At 53.6% G+C, this 17,020-nt stretch overlaps 1 protein-coding gene across 5 annotated transcripts in view; it reads right to left on the bottom strand.

The window, feature by feature from the left end:
* The window catches only part of LOC140211277 (aminopeptidase N-like), a 90,732-nt gene that overhangs the window by 60,362 nt on the left and 13,350 nt on the right, over positions 1 to 17,020 (bottom strand). For all 5 annotated transcript variants that reach the window (XM_072281003.1, XM_072281014.1, XM_072280991.1 and 2 more), the window contains exons 2-6: positions 13,285 to 13,828; positions 10,985 to 11,127; positions 10,192 to 10,328; positions 7,169 to 7,295; positions 5,344 to 5,498 (exon numbers count right to left, since the gene is read on the bottom strand). In XM_072281003.1, the coding sequence (XP_072137104.1) occupies positions 5,344 to 5,498; positions 7,169 to 7,295; positions 10,192 to 10,328; positions 10,985 to 11,127; positions 13,285 to 13,817 (1,095 nt within the window). In that variant the 5' untranslated portion in view covers positions 13,818 to 13,828. The remainder of the gene's footprint in view (positions 1 to 5,343; positions 5,499 to 7,168; positions 7,296 to 10,191; positions 10,329 to 10,984; positions 11,128 to 13,284; positions 13,829 to 17,020) is intronic.

Below are 17,020 nucleotides of genomic sequence, written 5' to 3'. Positions count from 1 at the left end.
TGTGTGATGGGATGGTGTGAGGGAAGTGTGTGATGGGACGGGGTTGGGGAAGTGTGTGAGGGGACGGTGTGGAGGATGTGTGTGACGGGACGGTGTGGGGGAAGTGTGTGACGGGACGGTGTGAGGGAAGTGTGTAAGGAGACGGTTTGGGGGAGTGAGTGATGGGACAGTGTGAGGGAAGTGTGTGACGGGACAGTGTGGGGGAAGTGTGTGATGGGATGGTGTGAGGAGATGGTGTGGGGGATGTGTGTGAGGGGACGGTGTGGGGGAAGTGTGTGATGGGATGGTGTGAGGGAAGTGTGTGACGGGACGGTGTGAGGGAAGTGTGTGAGGAGACGGTGTGAGGGAAGTGTGTGACGGGACGATGTTGGGGAAGTATGTGATGGGACGGTGTGAGGGAAGTGTGTGATGGGACGGTGTGAGGGAAGTGTGTGACGGGACGATGTGGGGGAAGTGTGTGACGGGCGGTGTGGAGGATGTGTGTGACGGGACGGTGTGGGGGAAGTGTGTGAGGGGACGGTGTGGAGGATGTGTATGACGGGACGGTTTGGGGGAAGTGTGTGACGGGACAGTGTGGGGGAAGTGTGTGATGGGATGGTGTGAGGAGATGGTGTGGGGGATGTGCGTGAGGGGACGGTGTGGGGGAAGTGTGTGATGGGATGGTGTGAGGGAAGTGTGTGACGGGACGGTGTTGGAGAAGTGTGTGACGGGACTGTGTTGGGGAAGTGTGTGACGGGACGGTGTTCGGAAAGTGTGTGAGGGCACGGTGCTGGGGAATTGAGTGACGGGACGGTGCGGGGGATGTGTGTGACGGGACGGTGCGGGGGATGTGTGTGACGGGACGGTGTTGGGGAAGTGTGTGAGGGGACGGTGTGGAGGAAGTGTGTGAGGGGACGGTGTTGGGGAAGTGTGTGACGGGACGGTGTGGAGGAAGTGTGTGATGGGACGGTGTGGGGGAAGTGTGTGAAGGGACGGTGTTGGGGAAGTGAGTGAGGGTATAGTGTTGGGGAAGCGTGTGAGGGGACGGTGTGGGGGAAGTGTGTGACGGGATGGTGTTGGGGATGTGTGTGACGGGACGGTGTTGGGGAAGTGTGTGATGGGACGGTGTTGGGAAAGTGTGTGAGGGGACGGTGCGGGGGAAGTGTGTGACGGGACGGTGCGGGGGATGTGTGTGACGGGATGGTGTGGGTGAAGTGTGTGACGGGACGGTGTTGGGGAAGTGTGTGACGGGACTGTGTTGGGGAAGTGTGTGACGGGACGGTGTTGGGAAAGTGTGTGAGGGGACGGTGCTGGGGAAGTGTGTGACGGGACGGTGCGGGGGATGTGTGTGACGGGACGAGTGTGGGGGAAGTGTGTGAGGGTGCAGTGTTGGGGAAGTGTGTGACGGGACGGTGTTGGGAAAGTGTGTGAGGGGACGGTGTGGGGGAAGTGTGTGACGGGACGGTGCGGGGGATGTGTGTGACGGGACGGTTTTGGGGAAGTGTGTGACGGGACGGTGCGGGGGAAGTGTGTGACGGGACGGTGCGGGGGACGTGTGTGACAGGACGGTGTCAGGGAAGTGTGTGACGGGATGGTGTGGGAGAAGTATGCGATGGGATGGTGCAGGGAAAGTGTGTGAGGAGACGTTGCGGGGAAAGTGTGTGACGGGACGGTGTGGGGGAAGTGTGTGACGGGATGGTGAGGGGGAGGTGTGTGAGGGGGAGGTGTGTGAGGGGACGGTGTGGGGGAAGTGTGTGAGGGGACGGTGTGGGGGAGGTGTGTGACGGGACGGTTTGGGGGAAGTGTGTGACGGGACGGTGTTGGGAAAGTGTGTGAGGGGACGGTGTGGGGGAAGTGTGTGATGGGATGGTGTTGGGAAAGTGTGTGAGGGGACGGTGTGGAGGAAGTGTGTGACGGGGCAGTATGGGGGAAGTGTGTGAGGGGACGGTGTGGAGGATGTGCGTGACAGGACGGTGTGAGTGAAGTGTGTGATGGGACGGTGTGAGGGAAGTGTGTAAGGAGACGGTTTGGGGGAGTGAGTGATGGGACGGTGTGAGGGAAGTGTGTGACGGGACAGTGTGGGGGAAGTGTGTGATGGGATGGTGTGAGGAGATGGTGTGGGGGATGTGTGTGAGGGGACGGTGTGGGGGAAGTGTGTGAGGGGATGGTGTGAGGGAAGTGTGTGATGGGACGGTGTTGGGGAAGTGTGTGAGGGGATGGTGTGGAGGATGTGTGTGACGGGACGGTGTGGGGGAAGTGTGTGACGGGACGGTGTGAGGGAAGTGTGTAAGGAGACGGTTTGGGGGAGTGAGTGATGGGACAGTGTGAGGGAAGTGTGTGACGGGACAGTGTGGGGGAAGTGTGTGATGGGATGGTGTGAGGAGATGGTGTGGGGGATGTGTGTGAGGGGACGGTGTGGGGGAAGTGTGTGATGGGATGGTGTGAGGGAAGTGTGTGACGGGACGGTGTGAGGGAAGTGTGTGAGGAGACGGTGTGAGGGAAGTGTGTGACGGGACGATGTTGGGGAAGTATGTGATGGGACGGTGTGAGGGAAGTGTGTGATGGGACGGTGTGAGGGAAGTGTGTGACGGGACGATGTCGTGGAAGTGTGTGACGGGCGGTGTGGTGGATGTGTGTGATGGGACGGTGTGGGGGAAGTGTGTGAGGGGACGGTGTGGAGGATGTGTATGACGGGACGGTTTGGGGGAAGTGTGTGACGGGACAGTGTGGGGAAGTGTGTGATGGGATGGTGTGAGGAGATGGTGTGGGGGATGTGTGTGAGGGGACGGTGTGGGGAAGTGTGTGATGGGATGGTGTGAGGGAAGTGTGTGATGGGACGGTGTTGGGGAAGTGTGTGAGGGGACGGTGTGGAGGATGTGTGTGACGGGACGGTGTGGGGGATGTGTGTGACGGGACGGTGTGAGGGAAGTGTGTAAGGAGACGGTTTGGGGGAGTGAGTGATGGGACAGTGTGAGGGAAGTGTGTGACGGGACAGTGTGGGGGAAGTGTGTGATGGGATGGTGAGGAGATGGTGTGGGGGATGTGTGTGAGGGGACGGTGTGGGGGAAGTGTGTGATGGGATGGTGTGAGGGAAGTGTGTGACGGGACGGTGTGAGGGAAGTGTGTGAGGAGACAGTGTGAGGGAAGTGTGTGACGGGACGATGTTGGGGAAGTATGTGATGGGACGGTGTGAGGGAAGTGTGTGATGGGACGGTGTGAGGGAAGTGTGTGACGGGACGATGTGGGGGAAGTGTGTGACCGGCGGTGTGGAGGATGTGTGTGACGTGACGGTGTGGGGGAAGTGTGTGAGGGGACGGTGTGGAGGATGTGTATGACGGGACGGTTTGGGGGAAGTGTGTGACGGGACAGTGTGGGGGAAGTGTGTGATGGGATGGTGTGAGGAGATGGTGTGGGGGATGTGTGTGAGGGGACGGTGTGGGGGAAGTGTGTGAGGGGATGGTGTGAGGGAAGTGTGTGATGGGACGGTGTTGGGGAAGTGTGTGAGGGGATGGTGTGGAGGATGTGTGTGACGGGACGGTGTGGGGGAAGTGTGTGACGGGACGGTGTGAGGGAAGTGTGTAAGGAGACGGTTTGGGGGAGTGAGTGATGGGACAGTGTGAGGGAAGTGTGTGACGGGACAGTGTGGGGGAAGTGTGTGATGGGATGGTGTGAGGAGATGGTGTGGGGGATGTGTGTGAGGGGACGGTGTGGGGGAAGTGTGTGATGGGATGGTGTGAGGGAAGTGTGTGACGGGACGGTGTGAGGGAAGTGTGTGAGGAGACGGTGTGAGGGAAGTGTGTGACGGGACGATGTTGGGGAAGTATGTGATGGGACGGTGTGAGGGAAGTGTGTGACGGGACGATGTCGGGGAAGTGTGTGACGGGCGGTGTGGTGGATGTGTGTGATGGGACGGTGTGGGGGAAGTGTGTGAGGGGACGGTGTGGAGGATGTGTATGACGGGACGGTTTGGGGGAAGTGTGTGACGGGACAGTGTGGGGAAGTGTGTGATGGGATGGTGTGAGGAGATGGTGTGGGGGATGTGTGTGAGGGGACGGTGTGGGGAAGTGTGTGATGGGATGGTGTGAGGGAAGTGTGTGATGGGACGTTGTTGGGGAAGTGTGTGAGGGGACGGTGTGGAGGATGTGTGTGACGGGACGGTGTGGGGGAAGTGTGTGACGGGACGGTGTGAGGGAAGTGTGTAAGGAGACGGTTTGGGGGAGTGAGTGATGGGACAGTGTGAGGGAAGTGTGTGACGGGACAGTGTGGGGGAAGTGTGTGATGGGATGGTGAGGAGATGGTGTGGGGGATGTGTGTGAGGGGACGGTGTGGGGGAAGTGTGTGATGGGATGGTGTGAGGGAAGTGTGTGACGGGACGGTGTGAGGGAAGTGTGTGAGGAGACAGTGTGAGGGAAGTGTGTGACGGGACGATGTTGGGGAAGTATGTGATGGGACGGTGTGAGGGAAGTGTGTGATGGGACGGTGTGAGGGAAGTGTGTGACGGGACGATGTGGGGGAAGTGTGTGACCGGCGGTGTGGAGGATGTGTGTGACGTGACGGTGTGGGGGAAGTGTGTGACGGGACAGTGTGGGGGAAGTGTGTGATGGGATGGTGTGAGGAGATGGTGTGGGGGATGTGTGTGAGGGGACGGTGTGGAGGATGTGTGTGACGGGAAGGTGTGGGGGAAGTGTGTGACGGGACGGTGTGAGGGAAGTGTGTAAGGAGACGGTTTGGGGGAGTGAGTGATGGGACAGTGTGAGGGAAGTGTGTGACGGGACAGTGTGGGGGAAGTGTGTGATGGGATGGTGTGAGGAGATGGTGTGGGGGATGTGTGTGAGGGGACGGTGTGGGGGAAGTGTGTGATGGGATGGTGTGAGGGAAGTGTGTGGCGGGACGGTGTGAGGGAAGTGTGTGAGGAGACGGTGTGAGGGAAATGTGTGACGGGACGATGTTGGGGAAGTATGTGATGGGACGGTGTGAGGGAAGTGTGTGATGGGACGGTGTGAGGGAAGTGTGTGACGGGACGATGTGGGGGAAGTGTGTGACGGGTGGTGTGGAGGATGTGTGTGACGGGACGGTGTGGGGGAATTGTGTGAGGGGACGGTGTGGAGGATGTGTGTGACGGGACGGTTTGGGGGAAGTGTGTGAGGGGACGGTGTCGAGGATGTGTGTGACGGGACGGTTTGGGGGAAGTGTGTGAGGGGACGGTGTGGGGGATGTGTGTGACGGAACGGTGTGGGGGAAGTGTGTGAGGGGACGGTGTTGGGGAAGTGTGTGACGGGACAGTGTGAGGGAAGTGTGTGACGGGACGGTGTGGGGGAAATGTGTGAGAGGGCGGTGTAGGACGTACTCCTGGTTCAGGCCTACCTGATGTACCAGCTCATGGGCTAGAACAAGCTGCAGGTCCTGTCTGGTGCTCTCTGAGTCCTCCTGGGGCTGGAAGAGGAGGTTTATCTCCCTGAAGATGACCAGCCCCCAGTTCTCCATCGCACCACTCTCGAAACAGGGCACGGCCACCAGGTCTGTGCAGGGAGGGAACTCCCATGAGTCAGAAGGCAACCACATGCACACATGCGAGCCCAGTCTCGCCTGGCCAGATTCCGCCTCCCCAACAGGGGATGAAGATCCCAGATAGTGAAACAAAGGATTGTACGTAACACCCTAACACGTAGGAACATCGAGTCTGCTTTGCCGTTTCACCATGGCTGATTTATTATCCCTCTCGACCCCATTCTCCTGCTTTCACCTTTGACACTCCTACTAATCCAGAGCCTATGCCAATGACTTGCTCTTCACAGCCATCTATGGCAATGAATTCCACAGATTCACCACCTTCTGGCTAAAGAAATTCTTCTTCATCTCTGTTTGAAAGGGACATCCTTCTGTTCTGAGGCTGTACCCCGTGATTGGAATCATCCTCTCCACGTCCACTTTATCTAGGCTTTTCAATGTACGAAAAGTTTCAGTGAGATGCCCCCCTATTTTCCTTAACCGCAGTGAGTACAGGCTATCAAATGCTCTTCGTAAATTAACTCTTTCGTTCCCAGGATCATTCTCACGAACCCATTCCAATGCTGGTGCAACCTTTCTTAGACAATGAACACAAAGCTGCTGACGGTACTCCAAGTACTCCAGTCACCTGTCTGACAAATAACGTAACGGAAGTCACCGCCAGCGGCGGCTCACTACCTGTGGGATCTTCCTGTGCACGTACTGGTAGCTGCTACAGCTGACTCGGCTTTGCCAGTGACGGGCATCCTGACAGTGCGGCGGCTCGTGCTACGCTGTTACTATCAAGGTTCTGGGTTCTGAGTTCTGAGTTCAATTCCAGCCTGTTCTGTAGGGAGTCTCTACATACTCCCCATGGATTCCGTGGGGCACCCCACATTCCAAAGACGTCTAGGGTAGGTTAACTGGTCATTGTGAATTTCCCCGTGATTAGATTAGGGTAAACTCGGTGTTGTGGGGATGCTGGGGTGATATGGTTCGAAGGTCCAGAGGGGCTTATTCGACACTGTTTTGTTAAATTGACAAGCAAACAAACAAACAAACAAAGGCCAGGGAGGGTCATGAGGATGAAGGGAGATTTCACCGGGTAACAGGTCCAGTGGGACCCATCGTATCCACTGCATGTAACAACATACCTCAGCTCCGTGCCTGACCCCAGGAGTGTGTGATGAGACGGTGTAGAGGGAGTTTCACTCTGTGTCTGACCCTGGGAGTGTGTGATGGGACGGTGTAGAGGGAGTTTCACTCTGTGTCTGACTCCGGGAGTGTGTGATGGGACGGTGTGGAGGGAGTTTCACTCTGTGTCTGACCCCGGGAGTGTGTGATGGGACGGTGTAGAGGGAGCTTCACTCTGTGTCTGACCCCGGGAGTGTGTGATGGGACGGTGTAGAGGGAGCTTCACTCTGTGTCTGACCCCGGGAGCGTGTGATGGGATGGTGTAGAGGGAGTTTCACTCTGTGTCTGACCCCGGGAGTGTGTGATGGGACGGTGTGGAGGGAGCTTCACTCTGTGTCTGACCCCGGGAGTGTGTGATGGGACGGCGTAGAGGGACATCACTCTGTGTCTGACCACTCCATCTACCACTTGCAAGACAGGTGAAGTGCCCAGTGCTGGGAATGTAGACCGTGTCGGTTGTTTGGACAATCTGATTATTGGGAGTCAATGAGAGGTGACCCACACCCACCTAACTTCCTCAGAGGGTAGAGGATCTGAAACTTCTCTTCGTAGAAGTGCAGGAGCCTCCCCACAGTCTCTAAGGCGTAATCTCCTTGTCCAGCCTCCATCGCCTGCTTCCGAGCCCAGACTCTCACCTGCAATGAAGCATCGAGGTTTAAACACTGGCTCCAGGGGACCACAAGCACCAAGCTCACCGTCCCTTGGACCCTGGCCCTTGGGACGTGGACCACTCCTCCCCATCAGCTGGGTTCACCAAGTTTACTATCCATGGGTCCTGGAGGTGGATGGCGGACAGCTCCGCTCGGCCTGACTGCCTGGCAATATTCCAGGGTTACGTCCATGCCCAAGTATTCCTGAAGAAAGAACACACGGTGCCCATGGGCACCATTGCAGTGTTCTGCGACCATTGAGCACCTCAGGGGAAAGATGGCATCCTTGACAGGGTGGCAACATTTTACTTTATAGACAATAGACAATAGGTGCAGGAGTAGGCCATTCGGCCCTTTGAGCCAGCACCGCCATTCACTGTGATCATGGCTGATCATCCACAATCAGTATCCAGTTCCTGCCTTATCCCCATAACCTTCGATTCCGCTATCTTTAAGAGCTCTATCCATCTCTTCTTGAAAGCATCCAGAGACTTGGCCTCCACAGCCTTCTGGGGCAGAGCATTCCATATATCCACCACTCTCTGGGTGAAAAAGTTTTTCCTCAACTCCGTTCTAAATGGCCTACCCCTTATTCTTAAACTGTGGCCTCTGGTTCTGGACTCACCCATCAGCGGGAACATGCTTCCTGCCTGCAGCGTGTCCAATCCCTTAATATTCTTATATGTACTCGTTGGAATTTAGTAGATTGAGGGGGGATCTGATTGAAACGTATAAGATCCTAAAGGGATTGGACAGGCTAGATGCAGGAAGATTGTTCCCGATGTTGGGGAAGTCCAGAACGAAGGGTCACAGTTTGAGGATAAAGGGGAAGCCTTTTAGGACCGAGATGAGGAAAAACTTCTTCACACAGAGAGTGGTGAATCTGTGGAATTCTCTGCCACAGGAAACAGTTGAGGCCAGTTCATTGGCTATATTTAAGAGGGAGTTAGATATGGCCCTTGTGGCTACGGGGATCAGGGGGTATGGAGGGAAGGCTGGGGCGGGGTTCTGAGTTGGATGATCAGCCATGATCGTACTGAATGGCGGTGCAGGCTCGAAGGGCCGAATGGCCTACTCCTGCACCTATTTTCTATGTTTCTATGTTTCAATAAGATCCCCTCTCAGCCTCCTAAATTCCAGAGTATACAAGCCCAGTCACTCTAATCTTTTGATATATGACAGTCCCGCCATCCCGGGAATTATCCACGTGAACCTACGCTGCACTCCCTCAATAGCAAGACTGTCCTTCCTCAAATTTGGAGACCAAAACTGCACACAGTACTCTAGGTGTGGTCTCACCAGGGCCCTGTACAGCTGCAGAAGAACCTCTTTGCTCCTATACTCAATTCCCCTTGTTATGAAGGCCAGCATGCCATTAGCTTTCTTCACTGCCTGCTGTACTTGCATGCTTGCTTTCAGTGACTGATGTACAAGAACACCTAGATCTCGTTGTGCTTCCCCTTTTCCTAACTTGACTCCATTTAGATAATAATCTGCCTTCCTGTTCTTACGACCAAAGTGGATAACCTCACATTTATCCACATTAAACTGCATCTGCCATGCATCTGCCCACTCACCCAGCCAGTCTAAGTTTTGATTTAGAGTAGTTGATATTAGTAATCGTGTTATTGTATACATTTTGTCACATTGTCAAATGTGAAATGTAATAAAGAGATTTCTGTAAAATAATAAATAAAAATCTGGTGCTGTCTGCTCCTGGATTCACCAAGTCTGCTCTCCATGGGCCCTGGAATAGGGTGGTGAAGGGCTCTGCCTGGGCTGACTGCCCGGCAGTTTTCTGGGGGGACATTCCTGCCTGAGTACCCCTGGAAAGAGAAGATGCGGTGACCGTGAGTACCAGGGAGGTGTTCTGGGACTGCTGGTCACTGCAGGGGATAAGTATGATCATAGATCAGGATGGGAACAGTTGAACTGAGTTTGTTTTAGTCACAGTGATTGGTGGCATCCGTTAGTCTCCCGAGACCATGGATCTGTGCCTGGAAAGGTTCTCCAGGGCGCAGGCCTAGGCAAGGTTGTATGGAAGACCGGCAGTTGCCCATGCTTCAAGTCTCCCCTCTCCATGACACTGATGTTGTCCAAGGGACGGGCAAGGGCAGATACAGCTTGGAACCAGTGTTGTGGCAGTGATTAGTATTCTGATAATGTAGATGTTACAATAAATGCAACTTTGTAAAAAAATGGAAAAGGTCAGCAGGAGGTCAGAGGTGAGATTGTACTCGGACCTCACCGTCCCAGGACTATCATCAAACCTATTCCTTCGTTCCCAGTGATGCTGAGTGAAAGTCATCTCCAGTGACACGGGATTTCACCCACAGGGCACAGATCTCTGCCCAGGACAGTGTCAGCAGTGGACACCAAACCTCCAATGATCCCACACCCCTGGACTCTGATGACGGGATCTTATTCCGGGACATTGTCACTTTCTGAAAATCCGACATGGTGCTAAAACAGAATTTGGAGAAGTGCTCAGTACTGCGTCCTGGGAACAGGACTCCCGCACTGAGCTGCAGGAATGGCGTAGAGCAGAGTGCCGGGTCCCTGGAAGTGGAGTCACAAGTAGATAAGGTGGTGGCAAATTTGTCACGCTGACCTTCACCTGTCGAAGTCGGGGTGTTATGTTGGAGTCCTGCAAGACACTAGTGAGATTTAAAAAATGTAAATATTGGAAAGCTGAGCTGGGAACATGAAACCCAGCAGGTCAGGCAGAGTATGTGGAGGAAGGAGTGGGTGGAAGGGATATGGGTTGATGTCAGTGCCATTAACCCTGCTCCCGTTCACAGCCGTGTCAGCTGGTTCTCTGAGCCACGGTCGGGTTAGTAACTAGCGGCGAACAGACGGCACGGAGTGAGATGGTGCTTACTGTGACTTTGTTGAAGGTCTTTGCGATGGATGGGAAGTCGGAGACCACGCACGCCAGCAGGTAGGAGGACATCAGCGGCGTCCGATGGAAGCGCGTCACCATCCACAGCTGCCCGTGAACCCGCATCTCCGAGGTCACTGCGTGCACACACACACATGCAGAGTGTCAGTGGGTGCAGTTGAGGAGACGGGGGTGAGGGCAGGGGAAAGAGGGAGAGGGAGTGGGGAGGAAGCCTCCCGACAGCAAGAAGGACGGGCAAGGTAGCAGGCTGTGACTTTGTCCCGTGTGTGTCTCAGTGTGTAACCCTGTACTCCCCGTGTGTGTGTCTCAGTGTGTAACCCTGTACTCCCCGTGTGTGGGTGTTGAGGGATCCTGTACCCCGTAAGTGTTGTGAGATCTTGTACTCCGCGTGTGTGTGTATATGTGTCTCAGTGTGGGATCTTGTACCATGCGTGTGTGTCTGTGTATGTCTCAGTGTGGGATGCTATACCCCATGGTGTATGTGTGTGTGTGTGCACCAGTGTGGAATCTGTGAGGGGTGAGGTTGCGGGGATCAAGGGTGAAGACTGAGGATGAAGGTGTGGAATCAGTGATGGGGTGATGCTGATGTGTAAAGGGTCAGAGGTGAAGATGTGGGGAGAGAATGAGGTTGAGGGGCCAGGGGTGAGAGGATGAGGGTCAGGGATCATGGGGGGTTGCGATAGATAAGGGTCAGAAGTCATGGGTGAGGAGTGAGGATCAGGGATGAGGAGGTGAAAGATGAGGATCAGGGATGAGGGGTGAAGTAACTTACTCCTGACGGGCATGTTGGAGACAGCCGTGTGCTGCGGTCGGTGAACGACTGTCAGGTCAAACGTCGCCTTCAGAGCTGGGTCGTCGAAACACGGGAATACCCGCCGGGCGTTGGCGGGCTGCATCATCGTCACAGCCAGAAACCTGGAGTGTGAAGTGGGAACGTCAGTTTGTGTGTCTGTGCGTCTGGGAATATTGTGTGTCTTCTGCTCACTGAGATCGAGCAAGGACTTCATTAAGCTGGGGAGAGTGCAGGAAAGATTCACCACGATGATACTGGGATGGAGGGCTGGAGTTATGAGGATACGATGGATAGGCTGGGGCTGTTTTCCCTGGAATGACGGAGACTCTTTGTGAGGGGCAGAGAGAAGGTGGGTGGTCACGGACTTTATGCCCGGGTTGGACCCCTACAGTCATCTCTCTGCCCATTGGGAAGCTGTTGGGGTTTGGTAACTGGGTGACATAAGACCTGGGAACAGGAGTCGGCCATCTGCTCCGCTGTTGAATAAGATCGAGGCTGGTCTGGCCATGGACTCAGCTCCACCTACCTGCTTTTCCCCATAACCCTTAATTCCTCGGCTACACAAAACTCGATCCAACTGTGTCTTAAATCTATTTACTGATGTAGCCTCTATTGTTTCCCTAGACAGAGAATAACATGGATTCACTTCTCGCTGGGAAAAGCTGATTTTCCTCAATTCTGTCCTTCCAAGTTTAGAAGAATAAAAGGGGGATCTCACTGAAACCTACTGAATATTGAAAGGCCAAGACAGAGAGGACATGGAGAGGGTGTTTCCAATAGAAGAAGAGTCTGGGGCCAGAGGGCATAACCTCAGAAAGGAAGGACGCCCTGTAAACCAGAGATGAGGAGGAATGGTGGAGCAGACTCGATGGGCTGAATGGCCTGTTTCTGCTCCTATCATCTCAAACGTCTTACATTTGATCTCCCACATTGCAATGCTTCACATGTTGATGGATTAGACTACATCTGCCTCCTCTCTGCCCATTGGGAATTTGTTGGGGTTTGGATGGCGGGTGATGTAAAGACATGGGAAGTCGACCATCTGCCACGTTCAGCTTACATTGCCATTCAATAAGATCAAAGCTGATCTGACTGTAGACTCAGACTCACCTTCCTGCCTTTTCCCCAGAACCCAATTCCCCTCTTATGAAAAATATCTATCCGACTGTGTCTCATATATATTTAATGAGGCATCCTCTACTGCTTCCTTAGTCAGAGAATTCCACAGATTTACTAACATTTGGGAAAAGCAGATTTTCCTCATCTCTGTCCTTCCAGGTTTAGAAGAATGAGGGGGATCTCACTGAAACCCGCTGAATATTGAAAGGCGGAGATAGAGTGGATGTGTAGCGGATGCTTCCTGTAGTAGGGGAGTCTAGGACCAGTGAGCACAGCCCGAGAATACAAGGACATCCCTTTAGAAAGAGATGAGGAACAACTTATTTAGCCAGAGGATGGTGAATTTGTGGAATTCAGTGCTACAGGTAGCTGCGGAGGTCAAGTCATTGCGTACATTTAAAGTAGAGGTTGATAGGTTCTTGAACAATGAAGTGTCAAAAGGTTATGAGGAGAAGGCCAGGAGAATGGGGTTGAATGGGATAATAAGTCAGCCACGCTAGAATGGTGTAGCATACTCAATGGGCCAAATGGCCTAATTCTGCTCTTATGTCTTCTGGTTTTATAGTCTTACATTTGACCTCCAAGGTGCAACTCCTTACAATTGTCCAGATTAAACTCCCTTCTGCCACCTCTCTGCCCATTGGGAGGTAGCTGGGCTTGGTTGATGGGTGAGTTAGGCTGAGTGACTTGATCCTATTCCTACCTTTTATTCTATTTATTTAGAGACAGAGTACGGTAATAGGCCATTCTGATCCCAGTGCTCACACGCCACCCAATGACACCCATCTAACCAATTAACGTACCAGCCAGTATGTCTTTGGAATGTGGGAGGAAACTGGAGCACCCAGAGGAGATCGACACCATCACAGACAGCGCTGGCATTGTTAAAGTATTACTCCACTCACGGCCCTACCATGCCATCTCATTATCTAGTATAAGGAATCTTATCGTCTTGTGTTCTGTCATCTAGATCAAGCAGCTATGTCCCCCAGTTCAATTCTCACCTACCAGTGGAAACAGTTTTCCTGCCTCTCTCTTATCTATCCCTTTCTTAATTTTATATCTTCCTACAAGCACCCCTCTCCTTCTGCTGAAAGGTGACATGAATTTGATGGTCAGTCATTTGACAGGAGGTGCCCACCCACCTCAAGCCCCCTCACCTGGTGGAGCCATCCTGCTGGTACTGGCAGTAGTACAGACCGGCCATATCGCTGGCCAGCTCTCCGCTGAAGGCCGTATGCAGGGAGTAGACCTTGCCCTGGTCCAGGTGCCCCTCCAGGAGCACCACCAGGTACTCGCCGGCAGACTCCTGCCAGAATTTCCCCACGGCTGGTGCGGAGCCGCCCCTGCCCGTCACCCGTGGGTGCTTGGTGTAGCTCAGTGCCTTGCTGTGGACGAGGATGTGCCGAGTTGGCTGCCGGCAGAGGAAGGTCACTGTTGATCTGCCGTGGAACACGAAGAGGCCAGACTTCCTGTCCTGGGAGAGCTGGGGCCAGAGCCGCAGCTCGTAGCCGAGGGGCTTGAGGGTGTCGGGGAGACGGGGTCTCTCCCAGGGCTTCTGGATGCCAGGGGGCCTCGATGCTGCTGTCTGCGGGCCCCTGACAGATGGGTAGCAGGATGCAGTGGTCCCACCAGCAGCCAGAGCCTGGAGCCCTGCTATCAGCAGGGTGACCGCCCCAGGTGTCCGCATCATGCCCAAGACCACTGTGGAAGTAGAAAGCGACCATTAATCTCAGGCAGGGTTTTGCGATTGCTGGGACACTGGGAAGCGCAGCAAGACTGTGGGAGTGTAGAACATGGAATGGTACAGCACAGGAACGTGGCATTAAACTAAAACCCCTTTTCCTCCGTGCCCTTCCCGTCTAAATATCCCTTCCACATCTCTTTTCCATTTCCCTCCACCAGCACCCGCCAGTGCATTCCTGACACCCACTGTAGGGCAAAGGGACCCTAGGGAATGTGAACATGATTTCCTCAAAGCGATGGTGAAGAAGATGTTTGGCTGCAGGCCTTCATCAGTCAGGGCACTGAGTATAGATGTTGGGATGTTATCTTGCAGTTGGTGAGGCCAGATCTGTGGAATTGTTCTCAGTTTTGGTTTCCCTGTCATAGCGAAGATGCCATTAAGCTGGAAAGGAACACAAACGAGAAATCCGGCAGATGCTGGAAATCCGAACAACACACACAAGATGCTGGAGGAACTCAGCAGCCAGGCAGCATCTATGTTGGCGTTTCAGCTCGAGGCCCTTCATCTGTCCTAATGAATAGGCTCGGCCCAAAACGTCGACTGTACTCTTTTCCATAGATGCTGCCTGGCCTGCTGAGTTCCTCCAGCATTTTCTGTGTGTTGCTACGAGTGCAGAGGAGATTTACAGGATGTTGCCAGGATTTGAGGACTCAGTTACGGGGAGAAGTTGAGCAAGTTGAGAATGAGGAGTGACCTTACAGAGGTGGATGAAACCATGAGGGGCATAGGCAGGGTGAATGAACACTCTTTTTCCCGAGGATAGGAAATCAGGAACTGCAAGGCACAGGTTTATGGTGAGAGGGTAGAGGTTTCATAAGAACTTGAGGGGCAACTTCTTCACCTAGAGGGTGGTTAGTCTATGGAATGAACTGCCAGAGGAAGTAGTTGAGGCAGGTACATTAACAACATTTAAAATGCACCTGGACAGGGACACGGATAGGAAAGTTTTAGATGGATATGGACGGGTACACGGATAGGAAAGGTTGAGAGGGATATGGACAGGTACACGGATAGGAAAGGTTTAGATGGATACGGACAGGTACATGGATAGGAAAGGTTGAGAGGGATACGAACAGGTACACGGATAGGAAAGGTTTAGAGGGATAGGGACAGGTACACGGATAGGAAAGGTTTAGAGGGATATGGACAGGTACACGGATAGGAAAGGTTTAGAGGGATATGGACAGGTACACGGATAGGAAAGGTTTAGAGGGATATGGACAGGTACACAGATAGGAAAGGTTTAGAGGGATACGGACAGGTACATGAATAGGAATATGGGTCAAACACGGGAAAATGGATCTAGTTTGGATAGGGTATCCTGGTCGGCATGCATCGGATAGGCCAAAGGATCCATTTCTGTATGACTCTGTGACTTACCACTCTCTGCGTAAAGAACTTGCCTGGCACATCTCCTTTAATGTTTCCCCCTTTCCTATTAAACCTGCACCCTCTAGTCTTTGACACTTCTACCCTAAGGAAAAGACTGTGTGTGCGTGGTAGGGATGGAGTTTGTAGGGACAGTTTTTTACACAGAGTGGGTGGGTGCCCCGGATGTTCTGCCTGGGGTGTTGGTGGAGGCAGATGCGACAGTGTTGAAGAGGCCGTTAGACAGACACGTGGATGTGCAGAGAATGGAGGGATATGGACCAAGTGCAGGCAGGAGGGATTTCGTTTAATTTGGTGTCGGAGTCAGCACAAATACTGTTGGTCAAAGGCCTGTTCCTGAGCTGTACTGTACCCCATTCTGTATTCATCTCACGCTTGACAGACTTTCAGGGAGCAGAGGTTAAACCCCCTCCCCCTGGGTGAGAGGTAGAAGCTGGGGGCAGTTGATGGGAATCTGGGGAGGATAGGGAACGGGGATGAATAGAGGAGAGGGGCGGGATTTCTCAGAGAGCCGGCATTGACACGATGGGGCCAATAGCCTCCTTCGCGGTGGCAGCTGAAACCGCAGCAGTGGGATCTATCAGCTTCGAGGTCTGGACCCAGCCGGTTGTCCTCCCTCTGGGTAATCATCCCACTGTGCCCTGGCGAGGTACTGATCCTTGGCACCGGGAGAGCTACGCCCATGCCTTGGCCAGGATCGGGGTACGGATGCCAGAAGGTCGGCCTCTGTGGTGTGACTTGACCCCACGATAAACCTCTGTCCAAGTCACACAAGGTTCACGCACATCCCTCCCTCATGGCCTTGGTGTGTCTCTTGCCCACCCAACGCCAACACCTCCTGCACTCCTGCTCCTCTGCTGCTTCAACCTTGGCCCCGGTTTCCCACCAGATGGACCAGCACCCTGGAGACTGCGGCAGTGCCAATCCCTGATGCCAAGAGAACGTCACTTGATCTGATCCAACCCATGATGTCACAATTCAGCAGTTAGTCAGCTGATGTGGATGGCCCATGCTGATTGGAACATTGGGCCGAGGGGCGGTGTGGTTTGATTGTGTCACAAAGGCTGCCAAGGAGACCACTGCGTGTGAAGATAGACGATCCACCATCTTACCACTCTCCAGTGAGGGCCCAAAGGATAGAGGACAGCCAGTGAGGGAAAAATGTCAGGGGGTCCCGACCTCTCAGCACTTGAATCTGTCCCAGCAACAGGGTCCTTTAAAGCAGGGACAACATCTGGTCCTTCAGCCATGAGTCCCAAATCTGGGGACACATAAAACTGGGAGCCAACATCTGGATCTTCAAAATGGCTTCAACAACTTTGACTCCCCAACTAGGGTGTGGCACATCTGAGTTACAGAGCCTACTAACGAGGCCGATATCCTCTGGACGCTCAAAGTTGGTGCCAACATCGATAACTCAAGGCTGGGAGTCACACTGTCAAGGACCTTTTAAATGCAACGTCATGGACCAGAATTAGAAAGTGAATCAGATTTTGAGATGTGAAATTTGTTGCTTTGTGGCAGCAGTAGAGTGCAAAGATAAAATTACTGTGAATTACAAAAATGAATCAAGAGTGCAAAAAAAGTAATGAAGTCGAGTTTATGTTTGTGGGTGAACTGAGGTGGAATTTGTGGGTGCATTGAAGTGGAATTTATGAATTTTCTGAGATCAAGCTTGTGAGTTCATTGAGGTTGTGTTTCTGGGTTGTTTGAGGTCATGTTGGCAAGTTAATTGAGGTGAAATTTGTGAGTTAATTGAG

Source organism: Mobula birostris, chromosome 2 (genome assembly GCF_030028105.1).
Source record: "Mobula birostris isolate sMobBir1 chromosome 2, sMobBir1.hap1, whole genome shotgun sequence".
Lineage (NCBI taxonomy): Eukaryota > Metazoa > Chordata > Chondrichthyes > Myliobatiformes > Myliobatidae > Mobula > Mobula birostris.
Note: the sequence above shows the minus strand (reverse complement) of the source record. Positions and strands in the feature narration are given on the sequence as shown.